The following is a 25,537-nucleotide window of genomic DNA, read 5'->3' on the forward strand; positions in this document are numbered from 1 at the left end:
CTTTTTGAGCAAATGTCAATAAATCAATCAACACCTGGGAGGTCATTTTAAGAGTGTTATCGCTGAAATGTCTCATTTTCCAGCATTGGTCTGAGCGCGAGGATGCTTCATCTATTTTTACACTCCAGCTGCAAGTTTCTTCCTAGAGCTTTGATGTGGCCACATTCACTGAATAAAACCACTTCATAGATTTCTTTTACAACATTTTCACAGATGCTGGTTTTAACCTCTAGACCAGGGGTTCTGGAACCTTTGGCAGTACAGATATTTTGGACTAAAACTCCATCAGCTCTAGCTAGCCTAATCAATGGCCGTGATCATGAGGCCAAATCGGGAGAGCCTTGGGTTGCACAGTGCTGCTCTACACTAAGTTTGATTTAATTATTTGTACCCTTTATTCATAAGCTTTCCTTGAGGCACTTTCATCTTAGATAGCATCGAAGATACACGATTACTGCTCAAAGGCATCAGTGTTTGAAGGTTCCACATAATGGATGCATGGGGGGTCTGCTTCATAGTCACCATTACTGCTCAAAAGCATTAGTGTTTGAACGATCCACAGGATGGACTGCATCGGGGGGTCAGCTTCGTAGTCACCGTTACTGCTCAAAGGCGTCAGTGACTGAAGGTTCCGCAGAATGGACTGCATGTGGGGTACGCTTCATAGCCACGGTTACTGCTCAAAAGCATTAGTGTTTGAACGTTCCACAGGATGGACTACATGTGGGGTCTGCTTCGTAGTCATGGTTACTGCTCAAAGGCATCAGTGTTTGAAGGTTCTGCAGGATGGACTGCATGTGGGGTCTGCTTCGTAGTCATGGTTACTGCTCAAAGACATCAGTGTTTGAAGGTTCCGCAGGATGGACTGCATGTGGGGTCTGCTTCATAGTCACGGTTACTGCTCAAAAGCATTTGTGTTTGAATGTTCCAGCGTATGGACTGCATGTGGGGTTCACTTCTTAGTCACGGTTACTGCTCAAAAGCATTCGTGTTTGAACGTTCCACAGGATAAGACTGCATGGGGGGTTCGCTTCGTAGTCATGGTTACTGCTGAAAGGCATCAGTGTTTGAAGGTTCAGCAGGATGGACTGCATGGGGGGGTCTGCTTCGTAGTCATGGTTACTGCTGGAAGGCATCAGTGTTTGAAGTTTCCGCAGGGTGGACTGCATGGTGGGGTCTGCTTCGTAGTCATGGTTACTGCTGAAAGGCATCAGTGTTTGAAGGTTCCGCAGGATGAACTGCATGGGGTGGGGGTTGCTTCGTAGTCTGCTTACTTAGAGTAGAGCAGGATCATCATTTTGATCTTAATGATTAATTACCATTAAACTGCTGCGCTATCAGGGAGGAACCAGATGTCCATCTTCTTTCTGCCCAGAACCAACAACTGCATTCTGATTGAAGTTTGTGAGCCTTTCCTGACTTTTCATCTCTCCTCGTGCACTCTTCTGTCTTGAAAATCACACGTGCATATATCTCATGCAAAGCGAATAAACTTTTCTCAAAGTAGCATTTCTGAAATTCAGAATTGTTTCTGTGCGTTTTCTGTGATGTTGTGTAAAAGTGAATTCATGACAGACACTTGTCTGGCCTGGAAGTCAAACCGTTTTCTCCCATGTGGGCTCTTTCAGATTGAATTAGACCAGCGACCTGCAACCTGCAGCCTTCTAGGTGTTTTGAACAGCAACTCCCATAAACTCTTACCACCGACTATGCCCAATAGAGCTGATGGATGCTGTACTCCAAAACATCTGGAGATCCAAAACACTTGTTTGAATTAACTAAATTGCTGGTCTGTTATCGTAGGTTGTCTAGTGCGTTATGTGCGGTCTTGAATCTTTTTAGCACCCCCTATTACCTGTATGGTTTTAGGTGCACAATAAATAAAATCCAAAGGTTGCAGGCCTCTGAATTAGACTTGCATCATATTTTCTGACGTACATTACACAGAAAGGGATTTCTCATGTGGCCTTAAACTGATTTTGTAACTAAAGCATTTCAGACATGCAGTGAACTGACCAGCTTTGTGTCCTTTGTGTGTTTTCTCCCATCTCGATTTTGGTTGCCTTTTTGACTCAAGCTTTCCTGATATTCAAAGCACTGAAGGTTTTACTCCTGTTTGGATGCACATGATTAGCTGCTTCATTTCTGGAAGATACTTCTCAGACACGCAGAGGGCTTCCCAGCCATGCAGGGGGCTTCCCAGACATGCATGGGGCTTCCCAGACATGCAGGGGGCTTCCCAGACATGCAGGGGGCTTCCCAGCCATTCAGGGGGCTTCCCAGACATGCAGGGGGCTTCTCAGACATGCAGGGGGCTTCCCAGATATGCAGGGGGCTTCCCAGACATGCAGGGGGCTTCTCTGCAGGGTATTGTCCTCTGTAGTTTGTCACAGAGAGAATTAAAGATCATTAAGGGCCGATTATTTTCTGACATTCAGCGCTGTAGTATGGTTCTTTTGATGCATGGGTTTTTTGTATTAAGCTAGTTTAGAATTCTTGGCTGAAGCTTTTCTGTCATTCACTGCAGGGGAGGTTTCTCCTGTGTGGCTTCTCTCATGGGTGGTTAGGCTGCTTTTCACACTGAAGCATTTCTGACATTCAGAGCACCTATAAGGTTTGGCTCCTGTGTGGCTTCTCTCATGTATAGTTAGCTTGCTTTTCTCACTGAAGCATTTCCGACATTCAGAGCATTGATAAGGTTTGGCTCCTGTGTGGCTTCTCTCATGGGTAGTTAGGTTGCCTTTATCACTGAAGCATTTCTGACATTCAGAGCACTGATAAGGTTTGGCTCCTGTGTGGCTTCTCTCATGGATAGCTAGGCTGCTTTTCTGACTGAAGCATTTCTGACATTCAGAGCACCGATAAGGTTTGGCTCCTGTATGGCTTCTCTCATGCGTAGTTAGGCTGCTTTTCACACTGAAGCATTTCTGACATTCAGAGCACCAATAAGGTTTGGCTCCTGTGTGGCTTCTCTCATGTTTAGTTAGGCTTCTTTTCTGACTGAAGCATTTCTGACATTCAGAGCACTGATAAGGTTTGGCTCCTGTGTGGCTTCTCTCAAGTTTAGTTAGGCTGCTTTTCACGCTGAAACATTTCTGACATTCAGAGCACCGATATGGTTTGGCTCCTGTGTGGCTTCTCTCATGGGTAGTTAGGTTGCATTTGTGACTGAAGCATTTGTGACATTCAGAGCACCGGTAAGGCTTGGCTCCTGTGTGGCTTCTCTCGTGGGCGGTGAGGCTGCTTTTCACACTGAAGCATTTCTGACATTCAGAGCACCGGTAAGGTTTGGCTCCTGTGTGGCTTCTATCATGTTTAGCTAGGCTGCATTTTTGACTGGAGCATTTCTAACATTCAGAGCACCGATAAGGTTTGGCTCCTGTGTTGCTTCTCTCATGTATAGTTAACTTGCTTTTCTCACTGAAGCATTTCCGACATTCAGAGCATTGATAAGGTTTGGCTCCTGTGTGGCTTCTCTCATGGGTAGTTAGGTTGCCTTTATCACTGAAGCATTTCTGACATTCAGAGCACTGATAAGGTTTGGCTCCTGTGTGGCTTCTCTCATGGATAGTTAGGCTGCTTTTCTGACGGAAGCATTTCTGACATTCAGAGCACCGATAAGGTTTGGCTCCTGTGTGGCTTCTCTCATGCGTAGTTAGGCTGCTTTTCACACTGAAGCATTTCTGACATTCAGAGCACCGATAAGGTTTGGCTCCTGTGTGGCTTCTCTCATGGGTAGTTAGGTTGCATTTGTGACTGAAGCATTTGTATGGGAGCGAGGGGCCAATGGGCCCCTCTCTGCCATCACTTCTTAGTACAAAACTCGGACCAAGTGCCTCTAGTGGTGGGTACGCCCCTCGCCCTTACGCGATGTTAACTTTGGGTTACATTCACGTAGATGGGACCGCCGAGTAGGACACGGGGCATCCATTTTGTGTACCCCCTTTCGACTCCATATTGGTGACCATGCCTCATTGCGATAGTACAAAATGCCTCTCTCCCTTTTCCCCACCGCAGCAGCTCGGAGCACATGGCCCCCACCCTCGTTGCCACTCCGACTGGAAAACTCAGCAGCTGCATTCTCACATTGAAGCCGGAGATGCTTGCAACAAATAATAAATGTAACACATCTCTTTTCCTCTGAGATCACTGTCCTGCATGTGAACCAACATGAGCCAAGCACATAGCTCGTCCATCTCCACAAAAGTGTCCTTCCCCTCTCACCCTCGCCAGTTGAAACTTGCCATTCTAACCCTGTGTCCTGGCAAGTTATCCCTTTCATGTGCCCGACCGCTGACCATGCTATGAAGCCCACCCAACAGACCCCCAACTAACATTAGACCCCTGCTGCAGTATATTGTGCCCAATACTAACAAATGCCACATACCTGAGATTTTTGTGAGACTAACCCTACAGTCCAATGACAGTATTATAGTGGTCAAGACTCGTAGACCTGTGATCCGTATAACCCAAAGGTCATGGATGTTATAGATACCTGTGTGATTTGTATAGTGACATGGTAAACTACTGTGTGGCCCTCATTACGACCCTGGCGGAAATCGGAAAACGATGGCGGAAATGCAATACCGCCATCGAATAGCGCTCGGTGCGACTATGACCCGTCATCGCAAAGTACGAAGCCATTAGCGACACCGTAGTGAACGCCAACGCTAACTGCACCAAGTACGCGCGCGCGCGCCGTGGCAAACCGTAAATACCACCATGGCGCAAGGGTACGCGAATTCCGACCCTAGCGGACATGTACCTAACGCCATCAAGCATGGCGGAAATCACCATTCCGCCATGGTGAGAAGTACGGCATCGCGAATCAACCGTAAACGGCCCCACTGAGTGCCTGTACACCGCTCCCTGCCCACAAAGTACAAGTCCCCGTAGGTGCAATGAAGTCACAATGCAACCAGTGAAATGTACAAGTCACCCATGCATGCCAACGAACAAAAGATTCACAAGAGGGGCCAATGGGAGCTGCAGGGCACAGATGGCACGAATACAGAAGCCATTCCAATGGACATGACCACAGTCCCCCCCCCCCGAAACGCACGCAAACACAGGCACCTGTGACCAGCAACATTCCGAAAATCACAACATTCCACCAGTCCACCTTGGTGACCGGCGTCTGTTACACAAAACCCAATCCCCCGCCCCTGAGCATGACAACATTCAAACAGTCATATTGGCAGCCCCCATCCCTGACCTCACTGGGCTCCGTAGGCAAACGCGCCCAGCACAGTACCACGCGACTATACTCCGAAGCCGGAACCCAATGCAGATCTCCTCACAATACATCGCTCCCCAAATAGGAATATGCCACATCACTCGCAAAGAAGAACGCTACACGGCCCATATCAGAATAGAAATTTAATGCACAACTAAATCACCAAGCTCATACAGCCATTAGTCCATGAACTCCAAAACACATATCACCTTCGTGGGCTGCATCCGCAAGGAATGACCAGCTACTACTTGTGTGACGCCCTGTTCCATCATGGTACACAGAGCCACATTCACGTACGAAAAGGCAACATGGAAGCGCACAGAACCGCAGGCCCGTCCCAATGGGGAGGCACTAGTCCAGCTGAAAGGCCGAAATGTTGCTCCGAGCCACTAGTACTGCGTAAGGGCATGTGGCCCATTGGCGATCGTCCCATAAGATCGTAATGCTGCTCCACTGATTAACACGAAGCAGCAGGTGCCGGGAGTAAACGCCATCTGCAGGAGTGGCATACAGATGGCAGTGGCAAAAGGGGAGGAGATATCTGTCAACCAAAAGAAAAGAAAAAGAACAGAATGGCCATCAGAACTACATTCCAACAACTCACTTCAATGATCACACTAAATCCACAGCCATATGCATGCTAGCCCACTCCAAAGGATCATCACCACCCCAAAACCACTTGCGACTCATAACTATCCATATCGAGGTGTAAACACCATCACAAACGAGTGTACCTGTGCATGCGTCTGTCAAAACAGATTTCATCAGATGGGAATGTTAACGTGCATGGACACAAGTGTCTGAAGGCGCGTCGAGACAGGGAGGGCTCAACAAGGCCAGAGAGACGATGGTCCCACTATGTCAGCCCTGCATCACATAGCGCAGGGGAGGCGGATACATTCCAAGAAGCCCTGTACATGGCAAACCCTGTATCAAATCACCTGCCCATGCATCCATTCATCATTCCCTCATCCTGTCATGAAAACGCCTGAATATATACTCACAAAACATTCGAAATTTCCATTGAGTCTGTGCGTTATGCAGCCTGCAAAATCCACAGTGCCCCAGCCCGTAATTCCAGTGTTGTGGAGTTACATGTATTTGGGAACGTCCGGCCTCATCGGCCACGTCACTATTGCGCATCCCAAACTATTCATATCAATCATTGCTTCCTCGCCATGGCCCCTGTCTCAAGGACATTTAACAATAGAACGTTATATTTGCAGTCAGACCTGTGGGCATCTCCTCTCCGCTAGCTGAATACCGAAAGCGCCGGCCTTCGAATTCCTCATTTGCAACATCACGTCGAAAAGGCATCTGTGGCCGTTTGAAATCACAAATTATTCCAGCTAGTGCGGCTGTGTGTGAAAATGTCAACTGCCATCACCCACTAATGGGACGCCCCGCCCGTCGTTGCAACTCGGTACAGTGATGCATGAGGGCCCACCGTTACTCGAGTACTACGTTCCACTGACCCATCACAAGTCTGTTCGCGACTGCAAAGATTGTATGTGAAACAATGGGACCATAGCCGAATGTACATCTCAACAAATGTTACACGGCCATCGGGTACAAACACATGATTGCAATAGCAAGATGCCATTCCTCGATTCGCAGTGTTGTGTGCGGGACGTGCTCGCCCAAAGGGGAGAGCAGCTTGCACAGGTGGAATGAATCACCACAGGTGGAGGCCATACAGCCTGAAAACACATAAAATGCACACCCAGTCTCCTCCCACAACCACACCCACTCCGAAATGCTACCGGCAGGACTCGCGATGTTGGCCCTGGGGGACTTGATAGCACTGCAAGTACTGCAACTCCAAGAAGAAGACGAACACCAACTACAACCGGCCGCACGGAGGAGACGCAGGAGGAGGAGGAGGCCAAGGCAGGGCCAGCAAGGGCCGCCAGCACAGCCACTACCACCACGCAGGCAGCCCGCAATCCCACGGCTCCGAGCACATCCGTTCAACCTCACTGATGAGCAGATCCACACCCTCTACCGTTTGGACAGGGGCACCATAGCCGCCATTGTGGACATGACACAGGCTGACCTTGTCAGCATGATAGATAGCCCAACCGCCATCCCACCCCTACTGAAGGTGGTGTCTGTACTCCACTTCCTGGCCACAGGCACCTACCAGCACACAGTCGGACAGTTGCATGGCATTTCTCAGCCCCTATTCTCACGGACACTATCGCAAGTGCTCGATGCCCTCCTGCAGCACGCAGACGACTACATCTCTCTACCACGCTCGGAGCAGGAAATTACCAACACAAAAGTGGGATTCCATGCACTTGCCGGCATACCGGGTTGCATTGGTGCCATCGACTGCACCCATGTGGAATTGGTCGTCCCACATGCCATGGAGGCCCAGTACCGCAACCGAAAACAATTTCATTCCCTGAATGTTCAGATGGTGTGTGACTCCAACAGGATCATTACACATTGTTGTGCCAGATTCCCAGGATCAACCCATGATTCTATGGTCTTGAGGAACTCTACTATACCACGCTACATGGAGCGACACGCAGGGAACAGATCCTGGCTACTCGGTGAGTCTCTTTTCATGCATGATGATGTGCTGTATGTGATGCGGCAATGACCTGGCAGGAAGGGGGGGGGGTGTGCGTACGTAGCAATGGCATTCCACATCATACGTTTATCGTCCACATACAGGTGATGCTGGGTATCCACTGAAGAGATGGCTCCTCACACCAGTCCGGAACCCACGGGACCAGCAAGAGGAGGACTACAACCATGCCCACTCACGTACCCGTGTAGTCATTGAACAGGCATTCGGCCTACTGAAGACTCGTTTCCGCTGCCTCAGCAGGTCTGGCGGGGCACTCCTGTACCGCCATGAGAAGGTTGCTAAGATGGTCATGGCATGTGTCATGCTCCACAACATGTGCGTACGTAGAAATGTGCCCATGCCCCCTGACGCAGAACTGCAAGCACCTGATGATGGTCATGATGAGGGTGGGGATGTGGCAGCACCTCAAGGAGTCTGCGAGGCACCGGAGGGCCGTGACATTCGTCAGCATCTCATTGATGCATGCTTCTAGCACTCACGCCTGGTGGCTGATACATGGACACGGGACTCGTGGCACTGTGTGTGTCTGGTACATGCACAATATGGACTGTACGCTTATGATGGCCTAGTACACTAAAATCATTGTCCACACATCTCATTGGTTGATCGTGCACTGTTTATGGCATATGTGATGTCATGTTGAACACCCTATCGACCCGCCACCCTAGTGAGCCCAACACACCCCCTCCTACCTCCCCCCCGAACACCAGTGTCCAAAGATGCTCATTGTCAGTGGGCTGTCGCTATTGCAAGCCCCCTCTGCGGGTGTCAGGGGCACCCCTGCCTGTGGAGCGCAGGTTCCTCCCAGATCTACGTTGGGGGCTGCCCTGGACGGAACTTGCAACGGATGATGTCTCTGCCTGCTCACGTCCATGCATGTCCCTAAGGGTTTGTGAGAGCTCAGTGAGCACACGGCGCACTGCGGCAAGTTCGGCGCATACGTCTTTGGACGTCGCATGCAGTTCCCCCCTCAGGCTCTCGGTGCTACTCTCCATTTGTGCCCTTAGTGTCTCTGTGCTTCTCTCCATTTCTGCCCTGAGTGTCTCAGTTGATGTTTCTATGTCTGCCTTAGTGCGCCCACATTCATCGGCATGGTCCTTGAGGAGCGTGGCCAGTTGCTGCTGTTGCACGATTAACTGGTCGAGGGACTGTTGCCTCTGCTGGGCCATGGCCATTTGCGGGGGTGTCACAGAGGGGCTGTTGACCTCATGTTGACTTGCCACAGGGCTTGTGGGGGATGGCCAGTCGTCGTCTTGTGGGTGCCCCTGCGTGGTATCCTCATGTTGTACGGGATGGGACAGACAGGGGGATTGGGACAGGTCATGGATGGATCTGACTTCGACATCCCCGTCTTCTGTGTCGGAGCATGCTGCCATCATTGGGGTGTCACCTATGGTGCTGCTGCCACCAGAGGCAGTGCCTTCTGTGGCATCCGTTGGGGGCACCTGTGGTGGTGGTGGTGTGGGCATGCTGGCTGCTGGGGTGCCTGTTGATGTTCCCTCCTGTGTGCTGCCACCTGTTGTGTGCAGCTGCCGTGTCTTGATGCGTGCAGCTGAGGTGGAGGGTCTTTGGCCGTTGGTCTTGGCCCTCTTTGCAGGTGTGCTGGTAGGGGTGTCCTGATGGTCGTCGTTTGGATCGGACCCTGTGGTGGAGTAAAGGAGGGCGAGGGTTATTAATGGGTCTGTGGGTATTGGAATGGCATTGTATCACATGCATTGGGGTGGTACATGAGGGTGATTTGGGTCGGTGCCTTGGAGGTGCTTTCATTTGTGTGTGGAGTGAGGGTGCAGTTGTTTGGCAGCCTGCAGTTAGGGTGTGCCTGCTGGACGTGTGGTGGGTGTTTTAGGGGTTTTTAATTATTTATGTATTTATTGTGAGTTTTAAAGTGCGCTATCAGGGCGAAGTGTGTGGACGTTCTCCTGGACATGTGTTTCTGTTGCACTATGTGGACACATGGTAGTTCACATGATTGGACATTGTGGATTTAGCATTGTTTTATCTGGCCCACCTACCTGATTCTTCGGATGTCTGCACTCCTTTCTCCATCCCTCCGACTCCCTCTATGCTCTCCATTCCGATGGTGGAGGCACAGATTTCTTCCCAGGGGGTCAACTTGATGGGTGATTCTGGGCCTCCCCCGGTGGCTGTGGCAATGTTGCGGTTGGCAGAGAGTATGCTGCGGACGCGTATCCGCAGGTCGTCCCATCGCTTTCGGCATTGCTGTGGGGTGCGGGGTGCGGTCCCCACCGCACTTACCCGCTGTGCCACCAGAGCCCATATGGCCTTCTTGTTCGCAAGTGCCGTCCTGGTCATTTGCGTGGAGAAGACGACGGCAGCATTCTCCTGGAGGGTCTCTGTTAGCACGGTGAGTTCCTCACGGGAGAAGTGGACCTGCCGCTTGCGGTCGCACGCTTTCTTAGCTACTTTTCCCATTTTTCTTGGTTTCGCTAGGGTGGTTGACGGGTTGGGGTGTGTCTCGGGGTAGTGTTTTTAGTGGTTGTGTGGTTTTAGTGGTTTTATAGGTGTACGGCGGGATGTTTCCCGTTCCAGGCCCATGTTTTTACTTCCGTTTCCGTATGTTTCCGGTCACCGTACTTTCCGGTAGGCGCACTCTGCGGTGTCCGCTGTGATGGGTGGCGGTATTGCACCTAGGGCGACGTACGGTGGCGGTGTGGGCCGTTTTGGGGTCATTTCCGCCATCGCGGACTTTCCACTTCCGCCATGCCGTGGTGCTCGTGCCCGATGGGTCGGAATGGGCCGCTCTTTGCTCCTTCGTGCAATGGCGGAAACGCTATTTACGCTGTTGCGGTCCGGTCAGTCACTTTCCGCAAGGGTCGTAATGAGGGCCTGTGTCTTTTGATCAACCATTATTTAGTGCATGCATTATTTAGAATATATAGCTTAGATAGTGACCACCATGTTTCACAGCAACCTGACCTTCACCCATCCGGAGTACAGAAGTCTGACGTCCATCCTCCCGCCAACCAAGCAAGCAACCAGGAGGAAGAGATGATGCCCACACCTAAGACACCACCCTGGCTGACCAATCCGGGTCCAACGTAGCATCATGTGTTAAATATGCCAAGGTACTATATAATATGGTGTAACTTTGATGTGGTCAGAGCACTCTCAGAGATCTAGATAAACTTTTCCTTGAACTCTCGCAGCCTGCTCTTCTGTGCCTTATTCCCTGTCCAAGGAGTATCTGTTTTATTATTTTCTACACGTATAAGTCAGGAAGGGCACAAACATTTGGTGACCCCCTGCGACGTGATCGGAGAGGTGCCTCAAAGCCGGTGCCGTGCGGTGAGATCCGGGACGCCCCCCAGCAAAACCATTGCCTCTGCGGCCGACCAGCCTGTGCGCACTACGAAGAAGGGTCAAGGGTTCCCGGTTGACGAATACTCGACTGAAAAGCTGCTCGCCGAGGCGGACCACGGCTTAGTTGGGGTGCGAGCCTGCCTGGGGTCGGACTGCGAGCGGCGACCCTCGAGTCACCTGACTGAACACGTGAGTGCCGGTTGCGAAGGTTACGAAGGAAAGGCAAGGGGTAAATAGGGGGGACAGGTGGTAATGGGTTATAGGGAAGAGTAGGGCCTGTGTGAGTGATGATGAGGCTTTTCTGATCTGTCCTTTAGATGGCCATTAGGTTTTTGTAAGAAGTGAAGAGAAAAAGAGAAGTGGTATCCTAGCCCGAACGTGGTAGAAGGCGGCGGCGCGTAGCATTGTCTCGTCCAGTGCAGAATAAATAAGAGAAGATACAGAGAAAATAGTAGGAGTCTCGTATATTGAGTAGACTCGGAGTAGTTATTTAGAACATTCTTTTTCTGGGTACGAAAGGATTCTTGGAAAAGAGCAAAAGGGTGTAAGAGGTGGGGAGTGAATGAGAAGAGTAGGCGAAACGGGGAAAGGGTGGTAAAAGAACAGACGGGAAGAGAAAAAGCGCGCAGGTAATGCATGTGCATGATATGTGTTATATGTCTTTTGGGTTCTGTCCATTTTTGTCAAGGATATCCAAGTACTGTGATTAATTTGTGGTTAAAGTGGCAAAATACGCAAAAATGAACTGTTGAATTTGAAGATGCAACAACCATAAGGTTAACGTTGAAAAGCGATTCATATATCTATCTTGATACATATGTGTGCAGACCACCTATAAGTAATTGAAAAGATTCGGGGTATATCGTTCAGCTAGAAGAAAAGAAAGGCAAGTGGAGAAGTGATTAGAGGGAAAGAGAGGTTGAAAGGCAAGTACAGACAAAGGGAAAGAAGAAAAAATATTTTCATGGGGGGAATAACACCACTAGCACATATCTGTCAGCACCTTCCGTTATACAGTGAGAAGATACAAAAATACCACGATCAATGGTTGACGGAGACAGTGTGACGCCAATTTGGCCAGAAGGTGGGTCATTCGATAAAAGGGTGTTAGATTTAGTATCCACACACTTGTTAGCAAGGTATAAGGGGAAACAACTACAGAATAGAAGAGAAGTACTAGACCTGTGGCGAATGTTTGAAGAAGTTACGCCTACAGCAGAGGTAAATAAAGAAAGAGCGAACGAAACCCAGAAAATGCAGGAAGAGGTAAGCGAAACGCCAAAGGGCGAGTGCACAACCACTACAACTGAAGGCGATACAAGAAAAATATATCCTTTAATGTCAAGGCCAGCAGTAGGATACAGTGATCCCCTGTACATACCAGCATGTCCCACCTCCGCACCCTCAACCGGAGCAGTTGCCACGGCACCGCCACCCTATGATAAAGGAGGTTTGCATGGCCCAACAAGCACACCCCCCGTGAATTTGGCACACTTAACTGGAGAATTAGACCGACAGCTAGCGCATACACAAATGGAAATATCGCGGCTAAAAGCATTGTGCGATAGAGGCCAAATGCTGCCAGGGGGAGGAGAGGTGCCACCATTATCCATGGCGGATCTAACGCCAACATTGAGCACAGCGGGGGAAGTGGCGCAAGCAATCTCAGAGCCAGTGCGATCAATATCATCACAAGGAACACGCATACCACAAGGGCAAGAGAAAGAGTGGCGTCAGGGGCGTTCCTGTTTCATCTAAATGACAAACCCGTGAGGATTATACGCCCACCCACCCCAGAAAGTGAGAGAGGGGAAGGATGTGAAGGAAACAATGAGCTAGAATCAGAAATAGAAGAGGTGTGGAGTGACTTAGATGAATATGAAGAGGCAGCTGGGAAATGGATACACGCCTTTGAGAAAAACACAGCAGGAGTGCCTCTCGCAATGGGGGATGTGAAAAGTTTATTAGTGTCAGCAATTGGTGACCAAGCAGACGCAGTGTGGGAAAAGGCCGGATTCCCCGGAGTAACGATGAGTTGTGACCGCCACGATGTATCGGCGTTCAACAACGTTCGAGCACAAGTATGGAATGCATTGCGGCGCACGTTTCCTGATATTCCAGATTTACATTTTGTGATGCAGTGCACAATGGAGGAGAACGAGGATCCTACGCAATTCATACTGCGGGTTCAGGATTTATGGAGAAGCGAAACTGGCACGGCGTGGAACCAGTCCACCGCCTTGTTTTATTTTATCATCAAAAAGGGGCTCCCGAAGGAGGTGCAGAAGGCCTTGGACAAAATAGCTGGGATAGAAGCCAAGGGCTGGCCTGAAATACAGAGCATAATTGTGCACCACTGTAGGAGGATCAAAGAGAGAGAAAAGGAGATAGCACAAGAAAGGCTGGCAGACGAGGCGAAGCTGGTACAGAACAAATTAGTGAAGGTCGGCGCCATCAATGCCAGCATAGCCACAGACAGAGAAAACGAGGGGGATGAAGGAGTGGGTAAGAGACCAGCAACAATAGCGGCACAGCGGGCCACAGGAGGACAAGGACAGTGGAACGGAGAAGAGCAGTACGGTGGACAACAGTGGCAAGAAAGACCAGCAAGAGGAAGAGGTGGGTGCCGTGGCCAGAGAGGGGGGTTTGGAGGTATGGGGAATAGAGGATTTGGTGGTCAAGGAATGAGAGCCGGACCACAAGGGTCATGCTGGAATTGTGGGAGATGGGGACACTATTCCAGAGATTGTACAATGCGGCCTTCAGGGTATTTCCAGGGGCAACAGCCCATGGAGAACAGACAAGGTTGGGGGTGCCCACACCCAGGTAGCCCCTATGGACTACCGATGAGAGGAGGGGGACAGCAGTACCAACGCTATAACGAACCTCAGATGCAGCAAGGACAGCAACCACTGCTACAACCTATGGCAAGACAAAAAGCGGTAGGAAACACAAACAGCAATTGTTTTGCGACAGCCGCAAACAGTGCGCCCGCACCATACCATGGCGTAACAGTGGTTGGAGACAATGGGCCTCATTACGACCCAGGCGGTCCGGAAATAACAGTGATGGTAAACCCGCCGCCACCGTTGTTTCCGGACCGCCTGAGTCTGACCCCTGCAGGCGGGAGGTGATGTTCCCGCCAGGTCTGACCTGGTGGGTTTAACACCTCCCGCATGCAGGCGGACGAGGAAACACCGGCAGCATTACGAGATGCTGCCGGTGTTTCCATGATCCCCATTTCCATCGAGTCCCATAGGACTCAATAGGAATGGGGATTTACACCATTCCTCCTCCGTGATTCCCGGAAAACCGGGGTTGTAATGCCCCGGTAATTCCGGGAATCACGGAGGCGGAATGGTAATACGAGTCCGGCGTTAACCAGGCGGTTTTATCCCCTCGGTTAACGCCGGACTCGTAATGAGGCCCAATGTCTTTTCAGTGCCAGGGCAAGAAAGACATTCAGATTAGGACAGCCTACAGGGAACACTTGCGTGTCCAGTCCTATCTACCACCCTACGTGCAGTAGAGGAACCACTAGTGGGGGCAGAGATAGGAAATAAGCAGTTTATCTTTATCGTAGACTCAGGAGCGGAGAAATCATGTCTTATGGAAGGGCGGTTTCCGCTCGCAGGCGGGAATTTAGAGATGCAGGGGTTCTCTGGGGCTATTTTAAAAGTTCCTTACACTAAAGATCTTGATATAACGGTGGGGGGGAAAAACCGTGCGCGCACCCTTACTGTACCACGAAGACGCGCCAATAAAATTTGCTGGGGAGAGATTTGTTAAGTGAACTAAATATGACCATCTCGTTTACAGAACAAGGAATAGTATGTTCAACTCCAGGAGTGTGCCCAGTACGAGCTATGTTGATGATCAGCACAGTAATGAATGAAGTTGTGGTGAGAGGAATACCCATTGATATAAGTTTGTTTATTTATGGCATCAAGGTATAAGCACGAGCGGTGCCAGAGATAATGAGAAAAGAATGGAGAGCACCATCAGATTTCATATTCCGCCCAATTGCACACACAGACGTCGTGCCAGGCACGATAATGTCCATAGATATCGAGGCATTTCAAGTATCCAGCAGACGTATTGTGGTCATAGGACTGGACGCGCATGGGTGCGAGTGGAGAACTGTGTTATGCATAGATCCAAACATAATGCTATGAGACATAACAGACGCGGAATTATTCACTGATGGTGAAAATGACGGAGAAATAATAATGGAAATAAGTATACCATGTGATATTATGATCCAGTACAGAGAGGTACACAACCCACTCATGGCTAGCATCAATGCCCCACTGACTATATTCGAGGAGGACATGGCAAAGGTAGCACCTGAAATTTGGACCACAGGGCCCCACGATGTAGGGTTACTGCATGAGGTGACACCAATAAAAATAAAACTCAAGCAGGTGCAATACCGCTGAGGGTAAAGCAATATCCCATATCGAGAGAAGCAGAGGAGGGAATTAGGGAAACCATAAATGCACTCCTAAAATAAGGCATCATAGTGCCATCAAACTCCCCATGTAATACAGCGACTTTCCCGATCAAAAAAGCAAAAGGAGAGGCGTGGAGGATGATCCAGGATCTCCGCCCACTAAATTATGTCATTCAAAAAGAGTTCCCATTAGTGCCTAACCCGGCATCAATATTGTGCAGCTTACCAAAAGAATCAACATGTTTCACTGTAATTGACTTGAAGAATGCTTTCTTCTCCATACCACTTGACCCAGGATCCCATTACCTGACAGCGTTCACATTACGGAACAACAAGTATGAACACAAGGGTATTGCGAAAGCCCCAGCATTTTTAACAGGGTGTTACGTGAGGACATTGGAAACATAGATGTAGAGAGTACCATCATCCAATACGTAGACGATTTACTTGTCTGCAGCCATACAGAAGAAAAGTGCAGAGAAGACTCGATAGCACTACTGAATGTGTTAGCTAACAAGGGGTACAAGGTGGACAAAGGAAAATTGCAATACTGCCTCGCTGAGGTTGTATACCTCGGACAGCTAATATCAAAAGATGGGAAGCGAATACTCCCAGACAGAGCAGCTGCTATACGCAACATAATAATCCCAAAAACTGTGAAAGATATGCAAAAGTTTCTTGGCATTTGTAACTATTGCCGAGCATGGATCCTTGATTACACGGCATACACACGTCCCTTACTACAAGCATTAAAAGAAGCACAGAAAAATAGAGCTGCAATAAAATGGACGCATGAAATGATGACACAGTATTTTAAATTAAAAGACCTCATTGCTGATGCCCCAGTTCACGCGAACCCAGATTATGAGAGGGAATTTTTCTTGTTTTCACACTGTAATGGGACACTGATGACGGCAGTACTGACACAGAAAACATCACTAGGTCACAAACCATTGGCTTATTGCAGCGGGACACTAGATCCAGTAATGCAAGGCCATTTCGCGTGCGAACAGGCTCTAGCAGCTGCGGCCTTCGTGATTGAAAAGAGCGCCACCATTGTCAAGGGATGTTCAGTAACGCTATATGCGGAGCATTCCCTATTCGCCATCCTTGAGCAATCAAAATCAACGCTAACAACACAGAGAGCAACAGCATATGAAATAATAATTTCGAGCCCCAACGCACACGTTGTAAGTTGCAAAACAGTAAACTCAGCAACATTCATTACAGAGCCATGCACGACAGAAGACATACAGGAACACGATTGTGCCACATATGAGGGGGAAGGTGATGACATCACAAAAGCAAGTGAAAATGCCCGACAGGAGGGAGAAATATATTTCATAGATGGGTCAGCATCAATAAACCCCGAAACAGGGGAAAAACACGTAGGGATGGCGGTAGTGCGCATGGAGGAAGATGACTATGAGACAATTGTGCAAAAGCGTCTCCCATCCCATTACTCAGCACAGGCAGCCGAACTAACTGCCCTGATCGAAGCATTGCACATAGCCAAGGGCTGCGCGGTGACAATATACTCAGACTCAGCATATGCAACTACCAAAGTGCACTCAGGGTTGTCACGGTGGCGTAGATGGGGATTCAGGAGGGCAGACGGTTCTCCGGTACAGCATGCAACATTGTCGAATGAGTTAATAGATGCATTAGCAGTACCATCGGTAGTGGCAGTGGTGAAATGCCAAGCCCATACCAACAACACAGATGCAATCTCATTGGAAAACGCGGCAGTCGATGCAGCAGCGAAGGAGGCCTCGTATTTCAATGTAACACCAACACTCGAATGCATTGTAAAAGCAACCACCACAGACCCACTAGAAGAAGCCTACAGTAATACCCCAATAGCACAGATAATAGAATTACAAAGTAGAGCACCACAGGAGGAGCAAGAACTGTGGAGCAAACAGGGATGTAAACAATCAGCCACAGATCTCATTTGGAGACAGGAGACAATAGGAAAGGTTGTAATGCCCATAGAGTTACTAGAAATAGCATTCTAACAGTTGCATTTCCCCGGCCATGTAGCAAAACAACACATTGCCGCAGACATCCAGGAACACTGGTCCGTCCCCAGTTTGCAAGAGCACCTGTCAAAATTCATTGTAGAATGCATAACATGCCAAACATATAATTCAGGAATGACATTGAGAACACGGCGCGGTACCTTGCCCCGACCAACAAGACCATTTAGAGAGCTCCATATAGACTATGCTGATATGGGAGAGCGGTGTAATGGAGCAAGATATTTGATTGTGGTTGTGTGCCCCTTTTCAAGATGGGTGGAAGCGGGCCCATGTCCCCACCCAGACGTGAAGTGTGCCGCCAAATTCCTTGTTCGGGAAGTGTTTTCCCGATGGGAAATATGCAATGTGATAAGATCAGACAACGGTACGCACTTCGTGAATGACCTCTTTAAGGAAGTGACATCACTCTTGGGGGTAAAACACAAACTATGCTCAATTTATCACCCGATGGTGAATGGAGTGGTAGAAAAGATCAACGGACTGATAAAGAGTAAGTTATCTAAGTTGTGTAACATGCTGAAGAAGAACTGGGTGTATTGCTTGCCCCTAGCACTGTTCCAACTCACGACGCAACCATGTAAAGACCACCATCTGAGCCCCCACGAAATTGTAACTGGGAGGCGAATACACACGCTAGTATCCCCGATTAGAAGAGCATCGGATGCACACAGGGCTGCCACAGTGCTTGGGGAAGAGTTCAAGGAATACCTGACCCAGTTAACACACGCAGTATGCAGCATAGCGCGACAAATAGCACCACCTTTTACTGAAAATGTGGCGACTGATACTACCACACCGGCCACAGACAGTTTAAGCGGGCCACTGATGCCAGGAGCACACGTGTACGTCCGCAGCTTTGTAAGGAGGTGGAATACACCCAAGTTTCATGGCCCTTACAAGGTCAGCTATATAGCACCCACTGCAATCAAGGTGAAAGGATTGAAGTATTGTGTGCACTTATCAGGCGTGAGGAGGGCACACGATAGTACAATCCCCCAGGAGGAGCAAGATGGTGCCACTGGTACCACAAATGAGGTTGAAAAAGGATAACAAAATTGTCAGTAAAGAGAACATGCAGAGATAAAAGTTATGATATGTATTTTGTTCTGCACGACTTATCTCCTACTTCCTTCTCTTCTATGTTTTCCTTCTTTCCTTTTTGATTGATCGATATCCTCTCCATACACCTCAACTCTCTCTATCTCCCACCTTCGTTTCGATTATTGTTCCACGCTTTTCTCCATCACTGTTTTACTATCATTCTCTCCATAGCAAAAGTAAATGTGTAATAGAGTAAAAGAACAAACATGACTAAAAATGATGATTAAACATGAAGTTGAACAAAAAATGTAAATACATGTATATATTGTGGTGACTTAACAAATTTATATTGCCCCTCCAGGTGACAAATGGCCCAATGAACTACAATCGCTGAGACCCAATTAATGCTAGATAGTGATAGGGACGCCATTAGGGCTAAAAGGTTCAGTAACGTTGAATGTGTTTTGAAATGTGCTGCAGTTTTGATGTCAGTAATGTTGTTTTTCACAGCTTGGTATTATACCCTTTTATCTTTGGTTAATGACATGCACAGGGGAGGAAGCGGGGCTAACATGATACGAGAAGGGTCGCACTTGATATGGACTGGGGTGAAGACTATGTGGAAAGAATCACATGAGATTAACATGAACACTACAGATGTGATGCAACCTTCAGGACACACCACTGTAGGACCAACAAGAGTATCATTGTTACGTCTGAACATAAATATAAGTGATGATTATGAATTTAACGAATACGATGGAGATTATTATTGGCCAAATGACCAAGAAGTATGGGTGGATCTAGATGGGGATGGAGGAATTTACTTAATGGGTACACCAGAAGAAGTGTATGCAGAGCGTGGATGGCAATAAAAGGCACCCCCGCGTGGGACGAGGCTGTGCGGAGTACTACCAAAGGGAGAATGAAAAGAATAAAAAATAGAAGTATTTGTTACTTTAGATGTAACGAAACGGGGGAATGTGTGGGAGCGAGGGGCCAATGGGCCCCTCTCTCCCATCACTTCTCAGTACAGAACTCAGACCAAGTGACTCTAGTGGTGGGTACGCCCCTCGCCCTTACGCAATGTTAACTTTGGGTTACATTCGCGTAGATGGGAGCACCGAGCAGGACACGGGGCATCCATTTTTTGTACCCCCTTTCGACTCCATCTTGGTGACCAGGCCTCACTGCGATAGTACAAAATGCCCCTCTCCCTTTTCCCCGCCGCAGCAGCTCAGAGCACATGGCCCCCACCCTCGTTCCCACTCCGACTGGAAAACTCTGCAGCTCCATTCTCACGCTGAAGCCGGAGATGCTTGCAACAAATAATAAATGTAACACATCTCTTTTCCTCTGAGATCACTGTCCTGCATGTGAACCAACATGAGCCAAGCACATAGCTTGTCCATCTCCATAAAAGTGTCCTTGCCCTCTCACCCTCGCCAGTTGAAACTTATTGCCATTCTAACCCTGTGTCCCGGCAAGTTATCCCTTTCATTTGCCCGACCGCTGACCATGCTATGAAGCCCTCCCAACAGACCCCCAACTAACATTAGACCCCTGCTGCAGTATATCGTGCCCAATACTAACAAATGCCACATACCTGAGATTCTTGTGAGACTAACCCTACAGTTCAATGACAGTATTATAGTGGTCAAGACTCGTAAACCTGTGATCCGTATAACCCAAACGTCACGGATGTTATAGATACTACTGAGTGTCTTGTGATCAACCATTATTTAGTGCATGCATTATTTAGAATATATTTTCTTAGCTTAGATAGTGACCACCATGTTTCACAGCGACCTGACCTTCACCCATCTGGGCCAAGTAAACAAACAACCCGGAGGAAGAGATGATGCCCACACCTAAGACACCACCCTGGCTGACCAATCCGGGTCCAACGTAGCATCATGTGTTAAATATGCCAATGTACTATATAATATGGTGTAACTTTGATGTGGTCAGAGCACTCTCAGAGATCTAGATAAACTTTTCCTTGAACTCTCGCAGCCTGCTCTTTTGTGTCTTATTCCCTGTCCAGGGAGTATCTGTTTTTTTCATTTCTACACGTATAAGTCAGGGAGGGCACAAACACATTTCTGACATTCAGAGCACCGATAAGGTTTGGCTCCTGTGTGGCTTCTCTCATGGGAAGTTAGGCTGCTTTTCACACTGAAGCATTTCTGACATTCAGAGCACAGATAAGGTTTGGCTCCTTTGTGGCTTCTCTCATGGTTAGTTAGGCGGCTTTTCACACTGAAGCATTTCTGACATTCAGAGCACTGATAAGGTTTGGCTCCTGTGTGGCTTCTCTCATTGGGTAGTTAGGCTGCTTTTCTGACTGAAGCATTTCTGACATTCAGAGCACTGATAAGGTTTGGCTCCTGTGTGGCTTCTCTCATGTATAGTTAGCTTGCTTTTCTCACTGAAGCATTTCTGACATTCAGAGCATTGATAAGGTCTGGCTCCTGTGTGGCTTCTCTCATGGGTAGTTAGGTTGCATTTATGACTGAAGCATTTCTGACATTCAGAGCACTTATACGGCTTGGCTCCTGTGTGGCTTCTCTCGTGGGTGGTTAGGTTGCTTTTCTGACTGAAGCATTTCTGACATTGAATGCACTGATAAGGTTTTACTCCTGTACGGGTCTTCTCATGTAGAGTTGGATATGTTTTTTGGCTGAAACGGTTATGGCATTCTGTGTACTGATGGGGATTTTCTCCTGTGTGGGTTTTTTTCATTTTGAGCAGGATGGGTTTTCAGACTGAAGCTTTTATGGCATTCATTGTCCTGGCAAGGTCTCCCTGGGGGTTTCATTTCTCCAGCTTGGATTGTGTTTAGCAAGAATGCCACAACAAAGTGAACCTCATTACAGGGTCAGCCATTTGTATAGAATGCTCTATATTCTTCTCTCAGTGCTGTGCTCCTGATTATAATTGCATTGTACAAAGGAAAGCTCTTTTTAGGAGCTTCGATTCTTCACCTCTGTGTGTCCATGCAGGTGGAATTTTTGACAACTTCTCCCCATTTGGGTGGTCTCAGAGAATCTTAATGCTTTAATGTCTTATGTTGTTAGTATGCTGATTGTGAAAAGAACATGTTTGTTAGGGTTATTGGATCCAACCTTGGTATGTAGTGTTTTCGAATTCAATGCACTGATGTTCTACTATTTGCATTCTTTTGTGAATAAACATGCTATGAATTTAGAATTAAATAGTAATTCCAATTCAGACTTGCTTTCGGGTCTCTTGCTCATCCATGCATTTTCTTTTACTTTTCAGAAGGATTTCCTTCTCCCGGTTACCTTGACACTCTGAATATGCAATGCACGTGAAAACAGAAATCCTTTTAATAATGCGTAGCTTCCTCCACCCCCAGTTCTTGACCAGACTGGCCTTCTAGAAACGTCCATTCCATGAGATATCCAACATCCTCCCTTTTGTTACAGGTAAACCCATTCTTCGGGTATTTTACATCTTAACCCTTTGCGTTTTCTGTGCAGGCTTTAGAAAACTGTAAAAGAAAGTGGACACATTATCTTTCTAAACAAAGAAAAAAGAAATATTAGACATGCACAGTAGTGTTTCATAGGTTTACAAATATTTCACATGTCTTTAAGGCTTCAAATTCTAAACCAAAGTCGTAACATAGCCAACATTAAGGCAACCTCCTTTCCCCTTAAAGCTCCAAGCCAGAATATTGCATTTTTCCGATCATATTTCTCTACAAATCTCCTCTGCATTTTATTCAGTCTTTGTGCAGAGCCCTAAATGGGTGCAGATGCCCTAGTGACCCCACCCTTCCCTTTTCATTATATACTCTAGAAATACTTTCAATGTTTGGAATTTTAATGCGATCTCCGAGCACCAGTCTTGATTGGTTCACCCACAGCTCCGCTATCAGCCATTTCAGAAATATACTGGAGTTTCCCCAATGTCTTGTATCCAAATAAGAGTGCTCTTGTTCTACCTGGCAACCCATGTATTAATACCAAACTCTGAATAAAGATAATCCATGCAGGAGACGTTCCCCAAGCCAAGGGATCTTCTCTAAAGTGCGTCCTCTATGCATTTCAGTCAAGTGGCTTCAGTACATTTTATCAAACGTCCACAGACCATTCCTAATCGGGGAGGTGTTTATTGTTTCAGACTCATGATTCACCCACATTATTCTAGAGCTTGGTTATTACTACTTTTTCATCATTCCAATACCAATTACACAGTCTATTGTACTTATGTGTAAAACTCAATATAAAAGGGTTATATTGATATTGGTCTTGGGTCATTAATTGGGAACACATTTCTGATGAGAAATAAGCATTCTTTGCAAGCTTATTGGTAGTGTAAAAAACATTTGTGCATCGCAACCACAAAATATTTTAATTGCCTCCATTTGTGGGTGGAAGTAATGGGAGTGGCCAGGATGCAACCCTGCTTTAGGTCACTGGTCATGTGACTATTGTCCACAAGGTCCACCCCCCCTCCACCTTTAGTATCTAGACGCCCCAGAACTGGTGCTGTAATTAAGGCCAGTATTTTACCCGATACACATGATAAAATGATTCTGAGAAATCTGTAGATGGAGGATAGACTGGGTGTCAGAATGCTGCCTTACCTGAGGCACCACTCGCTCTTGCAGCATTCAACCCACTGGTGCTGGGGGGGGGGGTTGGGTGCGGATTCAGTCTTCTTGCCACAGACACAGCATTCTTAAGATTGGGGGTCTCCATGGTTTCCAAACTGCACAGACGTTGGGGTATAAACAGCCGCACGGTTCCATGCATGTGCTTTGCCCAGGACAAGAGTCAGCCCGGCTGGGAGGCTTACTCTCATGTGATTCACCATAAAACCCAAAGGAGTTTCACAGGCCTTTGTGACACAATGGCCTTCAGTCTGAAAGGTGACACTTAGGGTTGGTGGTTTTAGCTTCCTGCTCCCCCCTCTAAATTTGCCACAATACATTGTGGCGTATCCTAGTGTCACTACCTTCCGCACATACTTACTAAGGAAATGCAATTCCTGAGTAGCTCTTGAAACAATGGTACTGAAAGGCGTGCCTAAAGAAATGCATAAGTGTCGTCTATGTGGAGGTGATGAAATTGAACCATTTAAACATTTGATAATTGATTGTGGAAGTCTGGCCAAGTTGCGTTATAAGTTTTTAAAATCCTATAATAACATGTTTGATTTTAACAACATTGCTGATGTGTGGAGCAAGTTCATGCAGGTGATGATATTAATCTTATTTATTTTACTGTATCTTTTTATCTCCAAATTGTGGATAAGGGTCTCTTGGAGCAAACAGTATTGTGAATTGAATTGTGCAATGTTGTATACTTGGCTGTGAGTCATGATTTATGAGTATGTGTATATACAACGCCTCTTGGCTGAAAGTATATTAATAAAAACGTGAACTTAAAAATGTAACCAACGGCCAGTGCTCATGGCTTGCAGCCATGGCCGTCCCCCAAATCCATGGGGCATGGGCTTCGGCCGAGGCGCAATCCCCAATAAGCAAATCAGAGCAATTATTTGCATTTGCCGAGGGCTGCACCCACTACCCAGACACCAAATGTAGATCACTAGTTTTTCTATTTACATTCTTACACGTTGGAAAAATAAAAGAAGACATATATTCCAAAAACATGCTTTCAGGTCCTTGCTAATGCTCGCCACGCAAGTCTGTTGTAATCTAGTCCACCACTTCAGTTTCGCATTCAAACCTACCGCTTCGCCATGCCGAAATGCCCCAATAAGCAAATTACAGTACACATTTCTCAATGCAGACGGCCAGGCCAATTGCCCAGACACCAATGTTTTATCACTGTGTTGTGTACATACATTTTCACACTTCTGAAAAAAATAAAAACACAGGATATGTTTGCAAAACCATGCTTTCAAATTCTTGCTGACCCTTCTCGTGCATATTTGCTGTAATCCCATCCAGCGCTTCAACATGTACCCACAAGCAGATTTTCTTTCACCATTCAAACCTATCACAATTTCGGAAAACCTTACCATATAGCCGGTGCCCTGGTAGCCAAGCCCACTTTAACCCCATTGCTGGTCCCTCGTGGTCATGGCCAGTAGCCAGATTGTCCCTCGGTCATCAAAGTTATATCACTAGTTTTCTAAAAATAAACACAGACACATTAGCGAAACCACGCTTTCAGGTCCTTGCTAATGCTCCTTACAAGAGTTTCCTGCAAATCCATTTGAAAAGTATAAAAATTGTACATACATAAAATAGTCATAACTTAGAAAATCCATTCAGACTTTGGACAAACATTCAAGGTTGGGTCTATAATCTTTCTGAAAACGTTGTCCACATTCGTCAAACAGCAACAAAATTATAAGCCATTTAAAAATGTTGAGACCCCCCCCTCTAATTTTGCCTCCTCTTGACAAAATCAAAAACCTTCATATCTAGATATACAATACTTTTGCAAACCTTTGTGCAGATTCGTCAAATGGCACCACATTTATAAGCCTTTAAAATATTGTGGGACACCCCCCACCCTTAATTTTGTTCCCTCTCGACAAAACAGCACCACACTTTGCAGAACCATTCAGTCAGGTCTAGAATGAAATTAAGTAATTTCATGCAGTTTCATTGAGTGGCGCCAAAGTTATAAGCCATCCAAAAACTGCTTTTCACCAACCCTGTAATGCAGAAATAGGCCTATATGTCCCTAAACATCTCAGATGTTCGTCAACATCACAGGACAGCCCCAGATTCCGACTGTTCGCGGACATCGGAGAAGAGAAATGCCAGTTCTTTGGGCTTTTTAAGGCCATATCCCATTCCATCCTCATCACCCCTCACACCTCTCCCGAGATTG

General features: G+C 47.4%; 1 protein-coding gene across 1 annotated transcript in view; it reads right to left on the reverse strand.

Moving 5' to 3' along the window:
• LOC138452729 (uncharacterized) overlaps positions 1–25,537 on the reverse strand; it is a 381,209-nt gene that overhangs the window by 135,016 nt on the left and 220,656 nt on the right. The window contains 5 exon segments of the mRNA XM_069605077.1: positions 456–643; positions 2,523–3,756; positions 11,235–11,239; positions 20,792–21,016; positions 21,018–21,287. Coding sequence (XP_069461178.1) covers positions 456–643; positions 2,523–3,756; positions 11,235–11,239; positions 20,792–21,016; positions 21,018–21,287 — 1,922 coding nt within the window.

Source organism: Ambystoma mexicanum, chromosome 4p, assembly GCF_040938575.1.
Source record: "Ambystoma mexicanum isolate Mex_15411 chromosome 4p, UKY_AmexF1_1, whole genome shotgun sequence".
Lineage (NCBI taxonomy): Eukaryota > Metazoa > Chordata > Amphibia > Caudata > Ambystomatidae > Ambystoma > Ambystoma mexicanum.